Raw genomic sequence first — 21886 nt, 5'->3', positions numbered from 1 at the left:
TGTACAGGACATTGGTTAGGCCACTGTTGGAATATTGCGTGCATTTTGGTCTCCTTCCTATCGGAAAGATGTTGTGAAACTTGAAAGGGTTCAGAAAAGATTTATAAGGATGTTGCCAGGGTTGGAGGATTTGAGCTACAGGGAAAGGCTGAACAGGCTGGCGCTGTTTTCCCTGAAGCATCGGAGACTGAGGGGTGACCTTAGAGGTTTACAAAATTATGAAGGGCATGGATAGGATAAATAGACAAAGTCTCTTCCCTGGGGTTGGGGAGTCCAGAACGAGAGGGCATCGGTTTCGGGTGAGAGGGGAAAGATATAAAAGAGACCTAAGGGGCAACTTTTTAACGCAGAGGGTGGTACGTGTATGGAATGAGCTGCCAGAGGATGTGGTGGAGGCTGGTACAATTGCAACATTTAAGAGGCATTTGGATGGGTATATGAATAAGAAGGGTTTGGAGGGATATGGGCCGAGTGCTGGCAGGTGGGACTAGATTGGTTTGGGATATCCGGTCGGCATGGACGGGTTGGACCGAAGGGTCTGTTTCCATGCTGTACATCTCTATGACTCTATGCTGGGGAAAGGCAATTATGGTGCGATTAGTCAAGATTTAGGATGCATAGGATGGGGAAGGAAATTGCAGAGGATGGGAACAATTGAAATGTAGAGCTTATTTAAGGAACAGCTACTGCAAGCCCTTGATAAGTATGTACTTGTCAGGCAGGGAGGAAGTGGTCAAGCAAGGGAGCCGTGGTTTACTAAAGAAATTGAATCTCTTGTCAAGAGGAAAAAGGAGGCTTATGCTAGGATGAGACGTGAAGGTTCAGTTAGGGCGCTTAAGAGTTACAAGTTACAAGCTCCAAGCCAGGAAAGACCTAAAAAGAGAGCTAAGAAGAGCCAGGAGGGGACATGACAAGTCGTTGGCAGGTATAATCAAGAAAAACCTGAAAGCTTTCTATAGGTATATCAGGAATAAAAGAATGACTAGAGTGAAAATAGGGCCGATCAAGGACAGTAGTGGGAAGTTGTGCATAGAATCTGAGGAGATGGGGAAGTGCTAAATGAATATTTTCCATCAGTATTCACATGGTAAGAAACAATATTGTCGAGAATACGGAGATACAGGCTACTGGACTCGACGGGATTGACATTCGCAAGGAGGAGGTGTTAGCAATTGTGGAAAATGTGAAAATATGTAAGTCCCCTGGGCAGGGTTGGATTTAATCTAGGATTCTCCACGAAGCCAGGGTGGATATTGCTGAGGCTTTGGCTTTGATCTTTATGTTGTCATTGTCTACATGAATAGTGCCAGAAGACTGGAGGATAGCAAATGTTGTTCAAGAAGGGGAGTAGAGACAACCCTGATAATTATAGACCAGTGAGCCTTACTTCGGTTGTGGGTAAAGTGTTGAAAAAGGTTATAAGAAATAGGATTTATAATCATCTGGAGAGGAGTCAGCATGGTTTTGTGAAGGGTAGGTAGTATCTCACAAACCTTATTGAGTTCTTTGAGTTGGTGACCAAACAGGTGGGTAAGGGTAAAGCAGTTGATGTGGTGTATGTGGATTTCAGTAAGGCGTTTGAAAAGTTTCCCCATGGTAGGCCATTGCACAAAATATTGCACATGGGTTTGAGGGTGAGTTAGCGGTTTGGATCACAAATTGGCTAGCTGAAAGAAGACACAGGATGGTGGTTGATAGGAAATGTTCATCCTGGAGTTCAGTTACTAGTGATGTACCGCAATGATCTGTTTTGGGGCCACTGCTGTTTGCCATTTTTACAAATGACCTAGTTGAGGGTGTAGAAGGATGGTTTAGTAAATTTGCAGACGACACTAAGGTTGGTGGAGTCGTGGATAGTGCTGAAGGGCATTGCAGGTCACAGAGGAACATCGATAAGCCGCAGAGCTGGGTTGAGAGGTAGCAAATAGCATTTAATGCGGAAAAGTGTGAGATGATTCACTTTGGAAGGAGCAACAGGATCAAAGAGTACTGGGCTAATGGTAAGATTCTTGGAAGTGTAGATGAGAAGAGCGATCTCTGTGTCCATGTATATAGATCTCTGAAAGTTTTCACCCAGGTTGATAAGGTTGTTAAGAAGGCATACAGTGTGTTAGCTTTTATTGCTGGAGGGATTGAGCTTCGGAGCCACGAGGCCATGCTGCAGCTGTACAAAACTCTGGTGTGGCCACACTTGGAGTATTGTGTCCGTTTCTGGTCACCACGTTCTAAGAGGGATGTGGAAGCTTTGGAAAAGGTTCAGAGGAGATTTACTCGGATGTTGCCTGGTATGGAGGGAATGTCTTATGAGGAAAGGCTGAGGGATTTGAGGCTGTTTTTGTTTGAGTGAAGAAGATTGAGAGGTGACTTAATTGAGACATATAAGATAATCAGAAGGTTAGATTGGGTGAACAGTGAGAACCTTTTTCCTCGAATGGTGATGGCTAGCACGAGGGCACATAGCTTTAAATAGAGGGGTGATAGATATAGGACAGATGTCAGAGGTAGTTTCTTTACTCAGAGTAGTAGGGGCATGGAACACACTGCCTGCAGCAGTAGTAGACTCGCCAACTTTAAGGGCATTTAAATGGTCTTTAGATAGACATATGAATGAAAATGGAATCGTGTAGGGTAGTTGGGCTTCAGATTGGTTGCACAGGTCGGCGCAATATCGAGGGCCAAAAGGCATGTACTGCGCTGTAATGTTCGATATTCTCTGTTCATGCTGGAATTCTGACATAGTTGAAAGGATGTTTTAACTATCTGCACTTTGTGAACATTTCAGAGGCTTGATCCTCTTCTTTTTAACTTCTATCTTTTTGAGCTTGCCTCTTAGTACTTATCTCTGTGAATGTGTGTTGTGTTGCTTGTTCTCGTGTAGTAATTAATAAACTCACTCTTTGTTAAACTCTCTGGGTGTAAAAGGTATCCATAAGGGAAGGGATCTGTTTCAAAATTAACCCCATTGTGACTAACTGAGGATGTGGTGAACTAAGAAGGGGAATCACTGCATCCCTTCTTAGCTGCAAACTTGACAATTTGACTTATCTAACCTGGATACCCAGCAGAGAGTTGGCATGGACATGACTACGTTTACAGCAGAGAGGGAAGGTCATTCTATAATTCTAAGATTAGGGCTGTGATTTGAATGTTGTGGAGCCATATCATCTATGGAAAGGTAATCTATAGGGCACGACCTTGTGGTGAGGTGTTAATGAAAACCTGCCATGGATAACACATTGGGACATAGAAAATAATTTCCAGTTAATGAAAGTATAGATTTTTTTTTTACTGCGAACACATAGTGCTTTTGAATGAAAATCCATTATTTTAATTATGTGCATGCATAAATATAGTACAGTAATGCATGAATAATATAACACCTATAGATTCATAAGCAATGTTTTGATGCTGTCTATTCTGCTATTCTGTGCATGTCCATGACTAGAATAAACATGAACTATCAGAAATGTCCCACAAACTATCCATGTAAAGGTAACCTGATTTGCAAAATATAATGCTGCTAAATCTTATGGCTCATAAGCTACTTGAAACAACTCTTGCAGGGCAGTTTATGTCAAAAAAAGTTGATATGTGCATATTAAACACTAAGATTAACTTAACATAGGTAGACTGAGTATGTGTTCAAAATTTATATTCCATTACTAAGAAACTGACTTTTTGAGGATAAGTTGGGCAGCTTTCCACTGGTGTTTAGAAGAGTGAGGGGTGACTTCACTGAAATGTGTATGAAGTGGGGGAGGTGGGGGGTTGCATTGTTAGTTTAGTTAGGTCTAGCCCTTTCGGAATAGAGATGAGAATTTTTGAGTTGCATAACTTTGGAACCCCATAAAATAACATTCCATGGCAATTTCTCTATTATATCATTATTTCATGTTTTGTAACGGTATAATGTGGAATTTAATCAAAGGATCAAATTTTTATTGTCCAGTTCAGGATAAAGCACAATGTGCTAAAACGTACCTCTTTAGTAAATATTCAATTCTTCCAAACTCCAAGAGAATGTGACAGTTTACGTCTCTGCCTCCTTTGGTGAGTGTATTTGGCTGAAGTCAGACACATATGAGGGTGAGTCCTCTGGATTTAACACTGAGCATCATTCTTTCTTATTGTCTCAATGAAATGTCAAAGCAAGAAAATGTTGGTATTTACTTTGTTTTAAAAAAAGCTCTTCTCATCCCTCAACATTGCATTTCTTCTTTAAAACTCAACAACTGGACTAAAGGATTGTTCACGTGGAACATTGGAATGATGGAAATACCATTTGTTGTATTTCTTCCAGAAAGTTTCAGAAAATAATATTGATCACTTTTAAAACTTGGGGTGAGACATTGAGTTGAAATTCCTGTGTTGTGGATGGAAATTCGTGTTTTCTTTTCAGTATTATTACAAATGCTTGTAGCAATTTGGTTTCTTTCTTCATGCCATCCTAAATTGAAATTGAATGCCTACCAGCCTGAATTGAATGCCTACCAGCATTTACTACTGGTAAACTGGCTGCTATTGCTTTTTCCATTGAGGAATAATCTAATAAATGTGACATTGATTTACAGAGCTGTTTAAAAAAAATCCTAATGTCCTCCAAAGCATTTACCTTCTCTCCCTTTGGTGAGTTATACCTGCTGATCAGTTGTGTCCTTATCATTTTTATGTGGGTGTATCTCTCCATGAATATTGAGAGACAGTTCAGTGTAAACTGGAAACTGATTTCTGTGCAATGTTGCCCCTTTCTTTGTCACACCTTATTATCAGATCTTAAACTTGGGCTAAATTTTTGAAGCATGTCTAGCATTCAGAACTGTTTAACCATGGGAGTTGGGTTGCACAAGCTTAAGAGAAATTCTGGCAACCAAAAGTATCAAATCTTCCATTATCCTTCTCAGCGGGATCCTAAAGAAGTTGTTTATGCTAAAGTGGCCGAAAATGTGTTGATGGAAAAGTGCAGCAGGTCAGGCAGCATGCAAGGAGCAGGAGAATCAATGTTTCGGGCATGAGTCCTTCTTCAGGCTGCCTGACCTGTTGCGCTTTTCCAGCAACACAATTTCGGCTCTGATTTCCAGCATCTGCAGTCCTCACTTTCCCCTATGCTAAAGTGGCTCAATTACAACCCTTAACACTTGATATGATATGAATCATTATTGGGCCAGATGTCATTTGTATCTTTCAATCAGCATTTTCACCATTTAACTGAGACCAGTAAAGGTCACGAGTTTACCAATAATGCTATCATCTTTGAAAATAATTAATTGAATTCTTTTTTTCATGGATGGAACTGGCAATTTGTGACTGCTCCTTTTGGAATGCTATCCAACAAGATAACAATGAAATGCATGCATGACACGAGAATGATTTTGTTTTGCTTCTGTTTTGAGGGAATCTGATTTATGAAGTTTCCCATCTATCTGTGTGCAGATCTTGAAACTGTAGTCTTTTTCCTGGATTAAATACAACATATTTCCCTTTTGTGTGTTTCTCTGTTTCGCCACGAGGACTACAGGAGGCTCTGGGGTTAATTGCATCCATAGATTTTCCTGAAACTATGTCTCATGGTATGTCCAAAATGTGGTCAGTGCACTGATTAAATGAATTTATCCACTTTTTTAAAAATTGCAACAATTCAAGTTAAAAGAGGCCTGTAGTCAACCTTTTTGTTTCAAATAGGTTAAAGGTTTGTTTATTATAAGCTGTTAAGAAAAGTTAAGAGAAACAATTGTTACAAGTTACATTTACCAAGAGGCCAAATGTCCTCTTCCTGCACTATGGAGACACTATGATTTATTTTGGTTTTAACAAAGTGGGTCTAACTGAAACGTGCTTAAAAATGTGTTGCTGGAAAAGCGCACCAGGCCAGGCAGCATCAAAGGAACAGGAGAATCGACATTTCGGGCACAAGCCCTTCTTCAGGAAGTCCTCACTTTCTCCTAACTGAAACGTGAACATGCAACACTGCAGATTTTGCTTTACCAATAAAACAGAAGTTTATAACCAAAAGAAATGTAGATGAAATAGAAAGAAATGGATTTCATAGAATCATGGAATCTGTACAGTGTGAAAGCAGGCCATTTGGCCCATCGAGTCCACACCGGCCCTCCAAAGAGCATCCCACCCAGACCTACCCCCCTACTGTATCTCAGTAGCCCTTACACTTCCCATGGCTAATCCACCTAACCTGCACATCTTTGGACTGTGGGAGGAAACTGGAGCACCCAGAGGGAAACAAAGCAGATATGGGAAGGATATCAAAACACCACAAACAGTTGTTCAAGGACTGGAATGGAACTAAGGTCGGTGGAGTTGTGGATAGTGACGAAGGATGTTGTAGGTTACAGAGAGAGCTGCAGAGCTGGGCTGAGAGGTGGCAAATAGAGTTTAATGCGGACAAGTGTAAAGTGATTCACTTTGGTCGGAGTAACCGAAATGCAAAGTACTGGGCTAATGGTAATATTCTTGGTAGTGTAAATGAGCAGAGAGATCTCGGTGTCCAGGTACACAGATCCTTGAAAGTTGCCACCCAGGTTGACAGTGTTGTTAAGAACAGTGTTTTAGCTTTTATTAATAGAGGGATCGAGTTCCGGAACCATGAGGTTATGCTACAGCTGTACAAAACTCTGGTGCAGCTGCACTTGGAGTATTGTGTACAGTTCTGGTCACTGCATTATAAGAAGGATGTGGAAGCTTTGGAAAGGGTGCAGAGGAGATTTAGTAGGATGTTGCCTGGTATGGAGGGAAGGTCTTACAAGGAAAGGCTGAGGGACTTGAGGCTGTTTTCGTTGGAGAGAAGAAGGTTGAGAGGTGACTTAATAGAGACATATAAGATAATCAGAAGGTTAGATAGGGTGGACAGGGAGAGCCTTTTTCCAAGTATGGTGACGGCGAGCACAAGGGGGCATAGCTTTAAATTGAGGGGTGATAGATATAGGACTGATGTCAGAGGTAGTTTCTTTACTCAGAGTTGTAAGGCATGGAATGCTTTGCCTGCAACGGAAGTAGATTCGCCAACTTTAAGTACATTTAAGTTGTCATTGGACAAGCATATGGCCGTATGTGGAATAGTGTAGGTTAGATGGGCTTCAGATTGGTATGGCAGGTCGGCGCAACATCGAGGGCCGAAGGGCCTGTACTGCGCTGTAATGTTCTATGTTCAGTGTCAATGGCCTTGTGAGGCAGCAGTGCCAACCACTGAGCACCTGTGCAGAATTGGGGGGAGGTGATGGAGTGGTAGGAAGTCACTGAAAGCTTTTGGACATTGAAAGTTTTCTTTTTAACAAAGCATTTCTTAGAAGTAATGTGACACCTGGAATGTTGTGTGCAATTTTGGATGTCTTATCTGAGGAAGGATGCTCTTGCTGTAGAGGGAGTGCAGTGAAAGTTTATCAAGTTGATTCCTGGGATGGCAGGACTGATGTAATAGGAGAGATTAAGTGGATTAGGATTATGATAGCTGGCGTTAAGAAGAATGAGGAGGCGGATCTTGCAGAAGCCTACAAAATTGTAAAGACTAGACAAGTTAGCTGCAGTAAAACGTTTCCAGTTATATAAGACTCCAAAGCCAGTAGAGACAGTTCAAGGATAAGGGATAAATCTTTCAGGACTCTCATTAAAATAAATTTCTTCACCCAGAGTGGTGAGCCTGTGGAGAAAGCGATTGACGCCAAAACATATTTTCAAGGAGGTGGTAAAAAGCGATCAAGATTTTTTGGGAAAGGAAGGATGAGGATATTGAGCTCAATGATCATTTTGAATGGTGGAGTAGGCTTGTGGGATCAAATAACCTTCTAGTGCTCCTGTCTTATATTTTTCTTTGTATATTTCTATGCTTTAAACACCTACATTTTCATATTACACATTTGTGTTAACCGATTCTGCAACTTCATTGAGCATTGGCGTTACAAAAATTGATTTAATTGGTGTTCGTTAAAGAACTGTTTGGATATTTTCATTCCAAGTGTAAGGTAGGGAAGAATACTATCGGTTATATTAGACTTGGGTATATTTTTGTGTTGTAACCTGTGGAGTAATGGGACTAGAGGACATTCGTCCAATCACATATGCTATCGAGATATTGATTGCCATAAATCAGCGTCCCACGGGGCAAGTTTGTTGATGTGTTGTGAAATCTAATTTCTGCCATTAATCTGATTCATTTAGGCTTTTTCTTTGCTCCATTAACATTCCAAAACTGCATAGACAGTCTTTCCATAAGATGAATTTGAAGCTTGCTCTGTACTCTGGATATCTTTAACTTGTGTGGATATATATTTTTAATCCACATGTTCAAACATTCTCTGAGGCAGGTGGGACTAGCCAAATACTTTCCCATAATTTTGTGAGAATTTTGTCTGTTATCTTTATTTGGCACACAACTTGAAATTTTAAAATCAGAACGATGCAGCAAAGAAATCATTTTGCCCTTTGTACCCATGCCATTTATGCCACACTGTGATTAGGCAATACTGCTTTTGTCTTTGCAGAACATCTACATTCTGTCCACAAAAATGACTGTGAGCTTCCGATTACCTGCCACATCATGCCACTATGTACCCTGGCAGGCATTGCTGTCTCAGACCTGCTGCCATGCTCCAATGAAGCTCAGCACAAGCTAGAAGAACAGCACCTCATTTTCTGTTTGGGACCCCTGCAGCCTTTTAGACTCAATATCGAGTTCAACAATTTTAGGGCTTGAGCAGCTTTTGCCATGTCCTTGCCATAACCTCAACACACCAGACCTTGTCATGATATGGGCTGCTAGCACAAATGACCCAGTGTTAGACACTAATGGTCCCTGTTAGCAGCTATTGATTCTTCCAGGCTGACCTTTACCCAGTTCTTTGTCCAACTGTTTTTTGAGCTCTGGGCTCCATCTCCACCCCATCTCTAGCATATATGTATTAACCTTTTCCTAGTTACAATTACTTCTCAAGAAGGGTCGCTGGACTCAACTTTGTACTGTGCTTTCTCTCCACAGATGCTGCCAGAGGTACTGAGTTTTTCCAGCAAGTTTTGTTTTTGTTTTTGTTTCTGATTTCCAACATCAGTCCTTTGTTTTTATTTTAATTGCTTTTGTCTTTCTTATTTCTTCCCACTTAATTTAGATTGCTGCATTTGACAGAGCTTGTGCCATTTTGTAATCCAGCTTCAGGTCGATGAATTGAAGACAGCTGATTTTACATTAATATATAAAGCTGGGGGTGAGAAGTTACGTTTTCTGGTTAGTGGTATCTCCTGAACAATGTACTTTTTTGACCATCCCTTTGACTTGTCTTAGTTCTTTTTCCTGTTCTTGCATTATGTCTGTTAGCTAATATGTGTAATGACTTACAAAATCTTGTTACACCAGAAGTGCGATGAAAGTGCAAGTTGTTCCTGTTCTTTTGGTTATTTCAAATAATTTAGCTTTGTTCAATGTATAAAATTCGCACGTAGCGTTTTTTAAAAAAATCCAACACAGATTACTTTGACTGTTGAGTAGTGCAGTGCACGTTTCCACTGCATGACTAGTCTTTTGTCTATCTGTGAAAATGGATAGTGAATGTTGGCAGGCAAAAGTGTCCAGTTGTAACTTTGCCTTATGTTCATTTGTATGCAAAGATGCTTACCAGCTGGATAAGAATCAGAAGTTCTGATTGACAATAAAGTATGAAAGCTGGACCTTTCTCATCTGACTTCTCTTAATATTTGGGCAGCACAGTTGTCATCCCGCTTCTGCATTAGTTGAAGCATACAGTATGGCTCGACCTTTGTCACCTTTATTCTGAGCCCTAGAGAGCGCGCAGTTACCCATGTATACAAAGACATGAGTTCTCGGTCTTCTCTCAAACAGCAGATTCTTAAGGAATTATAATGTCACTTATAGGGAGCAGCATCCAAATCAGGCATCATCTGTATTGACCTTTACAATCAGCAAGCATCAACAGTAAAGATTAAGCATGACACAGTAGATGTTCATCACCTCGTTAACTGGCATTACACAACAGATGTTCTTCACCTGGTTAAACCACTACCCTTGCCTCCAGCACCTCATTGTTTACGGCAAGTTCTTGTCTGGTCAAAGTCATGCTAATTGAGCCTTTATCACGAAGCCCTAAACTTAACTCTTTCCCTATCTGCTCATACCTGATTTACATTCTCATGGTAGCTCAGTGATTAGCACTGCTGCCTCACAGTGCCAGGAATGTGAGATTATTTCCACCCTTGGTTGTCTATCTGTGTGAAGTTTGTACATTTTCCTGTGTCTGCATAGGTTTCCTCCTATAGTCCAAAGGTGTGCAGGTTAGATGGACTGACCATACTAATTTGCCCATAAAAGGGTGTGTCTGGGTGCAATGCTGTTTGGAGAGTCCGTATGGACCTTATGGACTGAATGACCTGCTTCCCCATTGTAGGGATTCTATGATTCTGACGTTTTGCAATGACTTTTTGTATTAACAGACCACCTATAATATTGCTCCCAATTGGTCAAAGGATAAATCACATTTCAGATAATGTATTTTAAATCAAGAGTATGATGAAGGAAGCACCTAAACAAGCTTTGTTCCATATAGAAGGCTTTTTAATAACTTATATTGCTCTCAAACTGTATGGGTAAAGTCAGATGAATTATATGCTTCTAAATGGTTTGGAGTGTATGAGATAACTGCAACACAAAGGAGATAATTTTCTAATACTTAATTAAATCATATTGTTGATAGCTGAATAGCAAAATTGAACAATTTGTGAAACAGTTGTAGATTTGGTTGGGTCATAAGGATTACTCTGCAGTCAAAGTTGAAGATTTAACATTTGCAAGGCAGTCAAATTGCGCTGTCACTGTCACAGTATGATAAGTTTGCATAGGTATTTCAATTATTTGCTATAGGAACCTAAATTAGGGCAAAAAGGAGCAACTTGCATATGGAGAGAAGATGTTTAAATGTATAGATCACTACATTTAAAATCATACGTTATGTGCAGAAAAGAGGCAAGTTGCATATTCTAGTTATCTCAAATGTCTTGCACATTTTGTCAATTCAAGTTTTACTTTTGCTGCGTTAAATTATTTTCTATATCTACACACTACAGTGCATAATATATTAATGTTTTGTTTCTCTTTGAATATACAGCACCAGAGTTTGAAGAATTAATTGTTCCTGAAGTGGGAAGAGATGCCAGCCTAATGTAGAAAACCAAGAGTATTCGCATTATCTTCAGCCTCAGCAGGATCTCTCATTTTTGTTGTAAACAAACAGATATTGTGTGGCAGGGATTTGCAGTGAGACCAGGTGAATCATGAGCTCTCCAGATAACGCAGGTAATGTTTTCAGTATCTATTTTGCTTGTTTCATTTATTTTTCCATGAAATAAATAGTTCCAATAATGAAAGAAGATTAACCGCAGAGATTTCTAACCACTAAATTGAAGAGGAGAACTTAATCTCTTTGTCATGAGAAAGTATGATATTGTCACATAAATTTTGATATGTCATTTTGTAATCAAATTAATTAAATTGCATGCTAATTTTCCTTTTTGTCTTTATGCTCAAAGTTAATGTTTTTATTAAAGCATTGCTGTATGTGTGGTCTTGGCATAAAAGCATATATGAAATCTTATCAGTCTTTTCAGTAAAGTAAAATATCCTAGTTTGTGACTGTGTACTCTTAATTTTGAGAATGCTTATTAAGTTCCTACAGACTTGCTGATTGGTCTATGCTAGCCGCGTGATAAATTAGCTAATAGAAACAGATTGAATCCTGATGATCGTGTGCACAAAAGAATAAACAACTTTGTTTTTCAATTTTCATGTGTCCTCATATTTATAAACTCCTACTTTCTTTCTTGATAAGTTTGCTTAAACATTATATTTGGTATTCAATCTTTTAAAAAATGCTTCCTCAACTATGTTCTAATCAATTTGTAAGCTTTGGACCTTCACTAAAACATGCAAACACACGTCACAAAGTCATAGGACTGTACAGCATGGCAATAGACCCAATTCGTCTATTCTGACCAGATATCTTAAATGTCTATCTTGGCATTGAATATTCTTAATTACCCAATCTTAACCGCCCGTTGTGTTAGAGAATTCCAAAGATTTGCAGCCTCCACCTGACCTGCACATCTTTGGACTGTTGGTCCGAAAGGCCTGTTTCCACACTGTAAGGAATCTAATCTACTTCAGAATCCCACAAGGATATGTCTTCGCCACGCTCCTGTTTCTCATCTTGGCAACAGAATCCACAGATATGGAGTTGATTTTAATATGTATGCAGATGACACCTAGTTTCCCCTTCTCTGACATCTCTCTCTTCGTTCCCCCATTGTCTTGGATTGCCACAATGTTTGCAAGTAATATTACACGTGTGGACTCATCTCCACTTTCCAACATTCAGAATAGTTTATTTTGATGCATATAATGTTGTCAGCACATAATTAGTATGTTTAACAAAGACAAAATTGAAAATACGACAGTTTTTTTTCTCTATAGTATTTGAATAACAGCTGCAAAGGAAAATGTTTAATTTTTCTTCTGGTTCTAATTTTAATTGTTCTCTCTATTTCTCTCTCTCTGTCTCTGTGTGTGTCTCTCTCTCTGTGCATTTCTCTCTCTCTCTCTCTGTCTCTTTCTCTCTCTGTGTTGCTCTGTCTCTGATTCTCTCTCTCTTTGTCTGTCTTCTCTCTCTCTGTCTATCTCTCTCTCTGTCTCTCTCTCTCTGTCTATCTCTCTCTCTCTGTCTATCTCTCTCTCTCTGTCTATCTCTCTCTCTGTCTATCTCTCTCTCTGTCTATCTCTCTCTCTGTCTATCTCTGTGTGTCTCTCTCTTCCTCTCTGTTGTCTTGATTACAAAAGATGTCAATGAAACATGGTGGCATAGTCGTTAGCGCTGCTGCCCCTTACAGCCAGGGAGCCTAGTTACATTCCTGTGGGCAACACTGTGTGGCGTTTGCATGTTTTTCCTGTGTTTGTGTGAGTTTCTTCTGGATGCTATTCCCACAATACAAAGATGTACAGGTTAGGTAGATTGGCCATGCTAAAAATTGCTCTGTACTGTCCAGGGGTGTACAGATTAGGTGGGTTAGCCATGGTAAAAGCCCCATGCAGGCTTACGGGGATGGGCTGATGTTTGGGGGTGAGGGGGAAAGTATTCTGGTGGGATGCTGTTCAGAGGCTTGGTGCAAAGTCAATGGCTAAATGACCTGTTTCTGCACTAAAGGGATTCTCTGATCCTATATGATTATTCTGGCCCAATGACCTTTTATTATTTTATATTCTTGTGTTCTTAAGAATGGTTTCATTTGTTTCACCTCTGGCAAGATTTTATTTTATCTCTGTTGCAACTTTACAGTTGTTTCCAGTGCAAAGTAATTTTTCAGATTTGCAGTGAAAAATACCAATAATAATCTGTCAACACTTTTCTGCCTCAAATGTGAACACTGATTTTTGAGAAGATTTGTAGCACAGGTAGAGGTTCCGGATGTTCATTTGCTCGTTGAGCTGGTAAGTTTGTTTTCAGACATTTCGTCACCATAATGGGTGACATCATCAGTGAGCCTCTGGTATTATGTCCCGCTTTCTGTTTATGGGTTTAGGTTTCCTTGGATTGGTGATGTCTTTTACTGTGTTGGTGATCTCATTTCCAGTTCTTTTTCTCCGAGGGTGGTAGATGGGATCGAACTCGATGTGTTTGTTGATGGAGTTCCGATTGGAATGCCATGCTTCTTGGAATTTTCGTGCATGTCTCTGTTTGGCTAGTCCTAGTATGGATGTGTTGCATCAGTCAAAGTAGTGTCCTTCCTCATCTGTATGTATGGATACTAGTGAGAGTGGGTCATGCCTTTTTTGTGGCTGGTTGATGCTCATGTATCCTGGTGGCTAATTTTCTGATTGTTTTGTCCAATGTAATGTTTGCAAGGTATTTTGTAAATAACACTTGTTTTGCATGTTATCTGTATAGGGTCTTTCAAGTTCATGAGCTGCTATTTTAGCGTGTTGGTGGGTTTGTGAGCTACCATGATGCCAAGAGGTCTGAGTAGTCTGGCAGTCATTTCCGAGATGCCTTTGATGAAAGGGAGAATGGCTAGGGTTTCTGGGCACATTTTGTCTGCTTGTTTGGGTTTGTTGCTGAGAAATCAGCAGACTGTTTCATTGGGTACCCGTTCTTCTTGAATATGCTGTATAGGTAATTTTCCTCTGCTCTGTGTAGATCCTCTGTGCTGCAGTGTGTGGTGACTAATTCAAATAATGTTCTAACACTGCTTCGTTCGTGTTGGACGGGGTGTGTGGGGTAGGTGGGTGGCGGGTGGTGTTGGATGGAGTGGGTGTGGCGGGCGAGGAGCAGACTTTAAAAACTCCAATCCCCAGAGGAGTGTCATTTCATTGATTAACAGAATAATCGATTATCCGAATGAAGTAGTGCCCGCTCATCTCGTTCGGATAATCGAGGTTTCCCTGTATTGGGCAAGCAATGTTGTGGAGATTAGAAATTTTCTTAAATCCAGACATGGTTAGTAATTCTTCCCTTTACTCAATTTGTTTTAATTGCAGTCATGTGTGAAAGATGGAGGTCCCATACTTTAGGGAAAAAATGTATCTAAATATAATTATTGTGCTTTAATATAGAATGATATAGAATCCCTACAGTGTGGAAACAGGCCCTTTGGCCCAACAAGTCCACACCGGCCCTCTGAAGAGTAACCCACCCAGACCCATTGCCCAACTGCTCTACATTTACCCCAGACTAATACAACTAACCTACACATCCCTAATACTGTGGGCAATTTTAATAGGGCCAGTTCCCCTAACCTGTACATCTTTGGATTGTGGGAGGAAACCCGTGCAGACACTGGGAGAATGTGCAAACTCCACACAGACGGTTGCCCGAGGTGGGAATCAAACTCTGGTCGCTGGTGCTGTGAGCCAGCACTGCTAACCACTGAGCAGTCCCCCCTCCACCATCCCCCTGCCCCGCCCCCCCCCCCGCCATTACATTTATTAAATTGTTACATTCCATTGTCATTGTTAAATTGCGATATTTCTAGCTGATTATTTAAATTAGTTCAGTTAAAAGTTCAAGGAATATAGTTATCAAATAAAGGAGAATTTGCTAATCTGAAATGTATAGTTTACTTCACTATTAGCTTTTATTCTCTTAAAATCAAATATGTTTAATTTCATTTGCAATGCAAATCAAGTAAAATGATATGAACCAATACTGCATGTACATCTTAGAAATTTCTGTGTACATTTTTAGGTGATTGTAAATGCTTTTTTTTTTGTTAATTAATCTATTTCTCTATTCAATTAGCCTAGATTTCAGTTTGATAATGTTTTTGCTTCAGAGGTTCAAAGTCCCCACTCTATAATTTCAGCACATCATCTAAGATGATATTTCATTGCAGTATTGACATAGTCCTGCTTTTGTAGAACTACCTATGTGAATGCATTAGCATTGTAGTTACTTGATTGTAATCAGGATGACCTGGGTGCATAATCTAAAGGCATGAGTTCATGTCTTGTCATGTTAGCTGAGAAATTTAAATGAAGTTAACAAAATAAATCTGAAATTTTAAAAAAAACTACTGATCAGGAAACTATGGAATAGTTATAAAAATCTATCCTGTTCACTTATGTCCTTTAGGGTAAGATGTGTGCCATGTTTACCCATCCTGGCCTGTATTTGACTCTCGGGTGTGGAATGCAAGGTCTACTTCATGCTGTTTTAATCTATGACTCTATGAAATGTGGTCGATACTTAATTGCCATTGGAAATAACCAGGTTAACAACTCAACGCAATAAAGGACCAGCTTTGGGAAAATGCCCCACAGGCTAGTCAAGCAACAGTCTTACTTGCAATATTATACATTTTAACAAACAATCCAAACTGCTGCTCATGTGTCTGGGTATGTCTTATCTCATTAATGAGACAGGCCAACCAGATATTGCCACAGTATAAAAAGTCAGGAGTGAATGTCACTGGGAGCCCTCAATATTTGACTCGTAGTTGATCAACCAGAGACCTTTTTAGAAATCAACCAACTACCTGTGACTCTTGCAAATCAGTAGGAGTTCCCCTGTGGAAAGACGATGTAAAGCAACGTGCTAACAAACACAAGAGTCATAAGGATCGTTGCAGCAAATTGTGAACAGCAACCACTAAACTGTTCTCCCAGTTTTCCTTTAACCATAATCTATTTTCCCCTGCCAGTGTGTAAGTGGAAGTTTGTAAGGAGATGAGAGTTGTAATTTATTATTATATGCTAATAGTTTTTACTCTTGACCTGTAGCTGGAATCCAAATACTAGTAATAAATAATAAATCTTGTTAAGTATGTTACTTTTACACATGTTTTCTTCCATCCTGGATCTGGAAATTGGATAAATTAAGGAATTTTGTGTCCTTTTTTTAAAAAAAAAATTCTTTAACTTTTCTGATGATTCCTGGAATGTGGGCTTGATTTCCAACATACTACCCTAGTGGGTTTTGGTATCTGCATTAAACCAAGGTTAATTTTCAGACATGATAGGCTGGAGGGATGTACCAGGCTGAGAGGTTATAGATTGTGGTTGCATATAGCTCTGATTCTCGTGGTCCACAGCACCTCATGGATTCCTAATTTTGAGTTATTGTATTTGATATAATAGCCTGAGTTTTTTTAACTGTTCCACTGTGTCATCAGTGCTTTATTTGGAAGAATTACCTCTGCATCATAATATTATTGACATGAGTAAGAGTCTTAGTCCAAACCAGGAGTTGGACACTAAAATGAAACTGACACTGAAATACTACAGTATAGGCATTATCAGTTTTGAATGGGGTGAGATTGAGAAGTTTTTATTTTGTTAATTATGGGCATAAAGGTATCTAAGTCTAAGGCAGATAGATCCACATCAGTCATGATCTCATCAACAAGGGTTTGGAGGGATATAGGCCGGGCGCTGGCAGGTGGGACTAGATTGGGTTGGGATATCTGGTCGGCATTGACGGGTTGGACCAAAGGGTCTGTTTCCATGCTGTACATCTCTATGACTCTAAGCAGAACATGCTCAATGATTTGAATGATCTGCCCATTCCTTTGTTCATAAAACAGCAAGGGTTTCTATAGCATTGGAGCAGCTAACCAATTGACCCTTCGGATTGGACAAGATGGACCAAATAGCTCTCTTCTGTGTTGTGTCATTTCTGTGATTCTCTGGTGCTCCAGGGCAACTATGAGTGGGGAATTCATGTTGACCCAGCCAGGAAAGCTCACATCCCGTGAACGAATTGTAAAACATTATCATTTATCCCGTCTGTATATCTATTCAAATTTAAGGACATTCAATAACAATTTAGTGCTGGTTCACAAAAGGAGCAGGACTGTATTAAAGGCTGTAATTTTGAAAAACTGAGTTCAATATTCAGCTGCATGGTACAATACAATTGTTAAAAGACATGAACATAATGCAAAGTACATATTACAATGAAATGCACGTAACTGAGGAAAAAGATAAACTGTATGTGCAAGGAATCGTTCCTTGAAAGTGGAGTCTCAGGTAGATGAGATAGTGAAGAAGGCATTAAGTATGCTTTCTTTTATTGGACAGAACATTGAGTATAGGGATTGGGAGGTCATGTTGTGGCTGTACAGGACATTGGTTAGGCCACTTTTGGAATATAGTGTGCATTTCTGATCTCCTTACTGTTGGAAGGATATTGTGAAACTTGAAAGGGTTCAGAAAAGATTTACAAAGATGTTGTCAGGGTTAGAGGATTTGAGCTAGAGAGAGAGGCTGAATAGACTAGGGCTGTTTTCCCTGGAACATTGGAGGCTGAGGCTTGACCTTATAGAGATTTATAAAATCACGAGGGGCATGGATAGGGAAAATAGACAAGGTCTTTTCTTTGGGTGGGGGAGTCCAGAACGAGAGGGCATAGGTTTAGGGTGAGAGGGGAAAAATTTAAAAGGGACCTCAGGAACAACGTTTTCACGCAGAGGGTGATGCGTGTTTGGAATAAGTTGCTAAAGGAAGTGATGGAGGCTGGTACAATTACAACATTTAAAAGGCATCTGGATAGGTATATTAATAGGAAGGTTTTAGAGGGCTATGGGCCAAGTGCTAGCAAATGGGACTAGATTAGGGTAGGATATCTGGTTGGCATGGACGAGGTGGACTGAAGGGTCTGTTTCCATGCTGTGCATCTCTATGACTCTGAGAGGAGCAGAGTTAGACAATGTTATCAAGAGAAACATAAATTCAGATCTGACTTGAAAAGAACACTCGATTTCACAAGATGTGATTCAGCTTGAGTGGAGGCAGGATGGGATTAGTGGCAAGGTAGTCAAATATATGGAAAGAAGAAATATGTAGAAAGGGATGTGTCATCTTAATTCTTAGTCAGGGATAGTTTTATTTGATTTATGACTCTTGTCACGACTTGTTCACATTAGAGAGGTGATTATGGGATCAGGGAGTAGTGAGAAGTAGAGATGGGTGTTCTCAACGTATTTACAAAAACTGCTCCAATTACAAAGGATGTATCAGAGGATCAGCAGGCATGTTTGTAAATTTGAAGAAATGGAATCTACAGTGAGTTTTCCTTCATTATTATATTTACAATAGAATTTACCCATATAAAAGACATATCAATTGTATATAATTCAGTTTGTGTAAACAGTTTTGAAATGTTTTTGATAGATATGGTGAGGCCCTAACTTTATAGTTAAGTCACTCATACAATACTGGATTTTTTTCATCTCCTGACTGTCACTTTCAACAAAGCTATGGCAGATAATTGAATCCAAATTCCACCAATGATTGAAGTCTAGAGTCTGATGATGATCATGAAACCAGCGTTGATTGTCACGAAGAAACCATCTGGTCCACTAACACCCTTCAGAGAAGGAAATAAGCCATCCTTATCTAGTCTGGCCTACATGAGACTCCAGACCTATAGTGATAAGGTTGACTTCCTCTTTGGGATGGGCAATGAATGCTGGCCTAGCCAATGATGCCCACATCAGATGAATATAATGAATATTGAATGTGTATGTCCTACTGGTAGAATAAGTGATTATGCTTGGAGTAATCAGAATATGCAGGAACTCTCTTTAGTTAACTGAGGAAACAACATATTTGCTGAAAGAAATTGGAATTGTTTTAATGATTGGACTGGTCAGTTTTGTGAAACTTGTAAGATTTGTTGTTTCCTTTGTGTGAGACACTTGTTTGAAACCAATATCTAATGGAAAATAATGAATGCATGCTATATTTTAAAAAAAGTAACTTGTTAGACGTAACATTAACCTTATTATAGATTCTGTATTGATTTAGTATTCATTACTATAACTGCTATGAGCTGAAAAGTGTGGTGCTGGAAAAACACAGCAGGCCAGGCAGCATCCGAGGTGCAGGAGAATCGATGTTTCGGGCATAAGCCCTTCTTCAGGAATACTTCCTCCTGAAGAAGGGCTTATGCCCGAAACATCAATTCTCCTGCTCCTCGGATGCTGCCTGGCCTGCTGTGTTTTTGCAGCACCACACTTTTCAACTCTGGTCTCCAGCATCTGCAGTCCTCACTTTCTCCTATAACTGCTATGAGGGGATTAGTCCAATGGCTAGATTTGTGGGAGATCAACTATTGTAACATCAAGTCATGTTGCCAGTCAGAATAATAGATGAGAGCAGGCAGGGAACAGAGGCAGGCAGTTTCAAGGAGAATGACGACAGATTTGTGCTCAGTAATTTAGGGACTTGACTTATTGAAGGACTGCTCTCTGTTATGTCAAATCACTGAGGTTAGACAATACAGACAATTCAGATTTATCAAATGATAAATTGCATCTTGAATTAAAAGGCTTGAGTTGCTTTCCTTCTACCTGCTTCATTATGGTATAATCCTCTGATAGTATTAGAAGTTCCACTTGCATGAATGGATAGAGAAATCAGTTACAGCCCCACTGCATGCGTACCCTGATTGCATAACTGAACAGTTTGCTGCAGCACTGCTTGATCGTGCACATACTTCAATGAAGTAGCTGAAAGGGAACAAATTTCTTCCTCAGGTAGATGATCTTAGGGCATTTGTTGTTCTGAAATTTGATCTTTTTATTGAGAGAACTTCATGATAGACATCAGCAAGAGGCTCAAAGTTAATGTCAAATTCTGTCGAGTGAAAAGGTTGCAACACTACTCGTTATTATTTACTGTCAATCATAAAAGCTTGCATTTTCCTTTCCTTGCCCACCTTTTTTTTCATTAGTTACTTGTAAATAGGATAGTTTACTAATGCTGCATTTGTGGAAACTAATTTGCTGTTTCATTCTCCCAGCATTTTGGTGTACTAACATTATGAATAATGCATCCCTGTTCAGTTTCAAGAGTCTAAAAAATTTTCACAGGATTCGTCAACAAATCTAGCATTGGAATGGTAGTTAATTTACTTGATTGAGTTTTTTTTGTCATTCTTTGTCTTTGTCTTTTTTGTTGTCTGTCTTATAGAGATATAATAAACGATTCAATATGCTGGAATTGGATGAAGTAGCTTCCTTTGTGAGAGAGAATTGATTCCATACAAGTACACAGTGATTTATTTGTAGCCTAAACATTTAATCGATGAGGAAGGATCTGAGGAAATTTTTTTAAGAAGTGCAAATAATAATTGGGCATCACCTGTTTTTAGGAGGGGGGCACAAACTTGCCTCAAAATTTCTCATTTCTGTGTTTGTTGGAATGAAGAGTATCAGTGTTTGGAAAGGAGCCTGTATGACTTTCTGGATTCAGCATCTCTCTTGAGGCACCTTTGGTAAGATATTTAACGAGATGCAGGGGTGTATCTGTACCCAGTTGCAACTGTGTATCAAGTCTATTTTCAAAAGAGTAGCTGTTTGCAGAGTTGTGGATGAAGTTTGCCTTTTGTAAAACATTTCAAGCAATGCCCAACTAATGGCCAATTTTGTGTGGGCTGATTGTCATTAGATTAGGTTTGACAAAACTTTAGTTACTTTTTTAAAGTAAACACGGTGAAGAAATTTCACACAGTTGCACTTGGATTCAAAACCACATCTGTGTTAAAGAACATTTAAAACTGAGTTTTGGGAGTTCATTAATTTTCATTTGAATAATTTCAAGACTTTGAGCTCCAGATAAATGTTTAAATGACTTCCTGTTGTCATATTTTTCTTCTTTATTCGTGGTTACCAAACTATGTGAGACAATTCTGAGCAGTCTTTAATATACTACAAAACATATTCTCTTTAAAGTGGAAATACTTATCCATTTTTTTGGTAGTTTAATCTTTCATTAGGACTTAGTTTATGAAGTTCACAAAGCAAAAACTCTCATTTGCATTCAACATTTGTATAGAAATTTAAACAATCATAATTAGGAGGAAAATCACTTGCCTTACTTTGCCTTATGAAAGCTGATAATTGGGCATATAATATTTCCTCCACTTTGCTGTTTGTGAGGCTTAATTGTAAAGTTTGCTGTTACTTTTTTCTTCTGTTATTGGTAACCAATCTGTCAGCTATTTTCCACACCAGAAAATTTATTACAATTATTCTGTGAAGTTTGCTTTTCTTCTGTCCCATGGTGAACAAGTAGAAAAGTATGACTGAATTGATGTTGGTTGTTTTCACTGAAAGCACAAGCATAAAAATTGCATGGATTATTTTTGACCCCCGATAGCAACTATCTCATTGTGAAGTGGGACTTTGCTCAAGACCTGGACATAACTAAATTATTTCACTGAGAAGCAATCTGACTACGTGAATATCAAAACTCTTTCTTTGTGCACATATCTCAAAGGCACAAGTGAAATCTTTTCATTCCAGGATGCATCGTGGAGTTTAAACAGGGGCTTTTTAGAAGACCTCTTCTTTAATAACATGCCTGTCATATTTTGTGCCTCATTCA

General features: G+C 39.3%; 1 protein-coding gene across 7 annotated transcripts in view; it reads left to right on the top strand.

The window, feature by feature from the left end:
- Nucleotides 1-21886, top strand: part of hdac5 (histone deacetylase 5) — a 330777-nt gene that overhangs the window by 75782 nt on the left and 233109 nt on the right. For 2 of the 7 annotated variants that reach the window (XM_043675108.1, XM_043675110.1), the window contains exons 2-3: nucleotides 9111-9226; nucleotides 11118-11305. The exons of 2 other annotated variants lie outside the window; for them this stretch is intronic. In XM_043675108.1, coding sequence (XP_043531043.1) covers nucleotides 11284-11305 — 22 coding nt within the window. In that variant the 5' untranslated portion in view covers nucleotides 9111-9226; nucleotides 11118-11283. The remainder of the gene's footprint in view (nucleotides 1-9110; nucleotides 9227-11117; nucleotides 11306-21886) is intronic. 3 more of the 7 variants (XM_043675112.1, XM_043675111.1, XM_043675109.1) reach the window with 3 other exon arrangements.

Source organism: Chiloscyllium plagiosum, chromosome 33 (genome assembly GCF_004010195.1).
Source record: "Chiloscyllium plagiosum isolate BGI_BamShark_2017 chromosome 33, ASM401019v2, whole genome shotgun sequence".
Classification (NCBI taxonomy): Eukaryota; Metazoa; Chordata; class Chondrichthyes; order Orectolobiformes; family Hemiscylliidae; genus Chiloscyllium; species Chiloscyllium plagiosum.
Note: the sequence above shows the minus strand (reverse complement) of the source record. Positions and strands in the feature narration are given on the sequence as shown.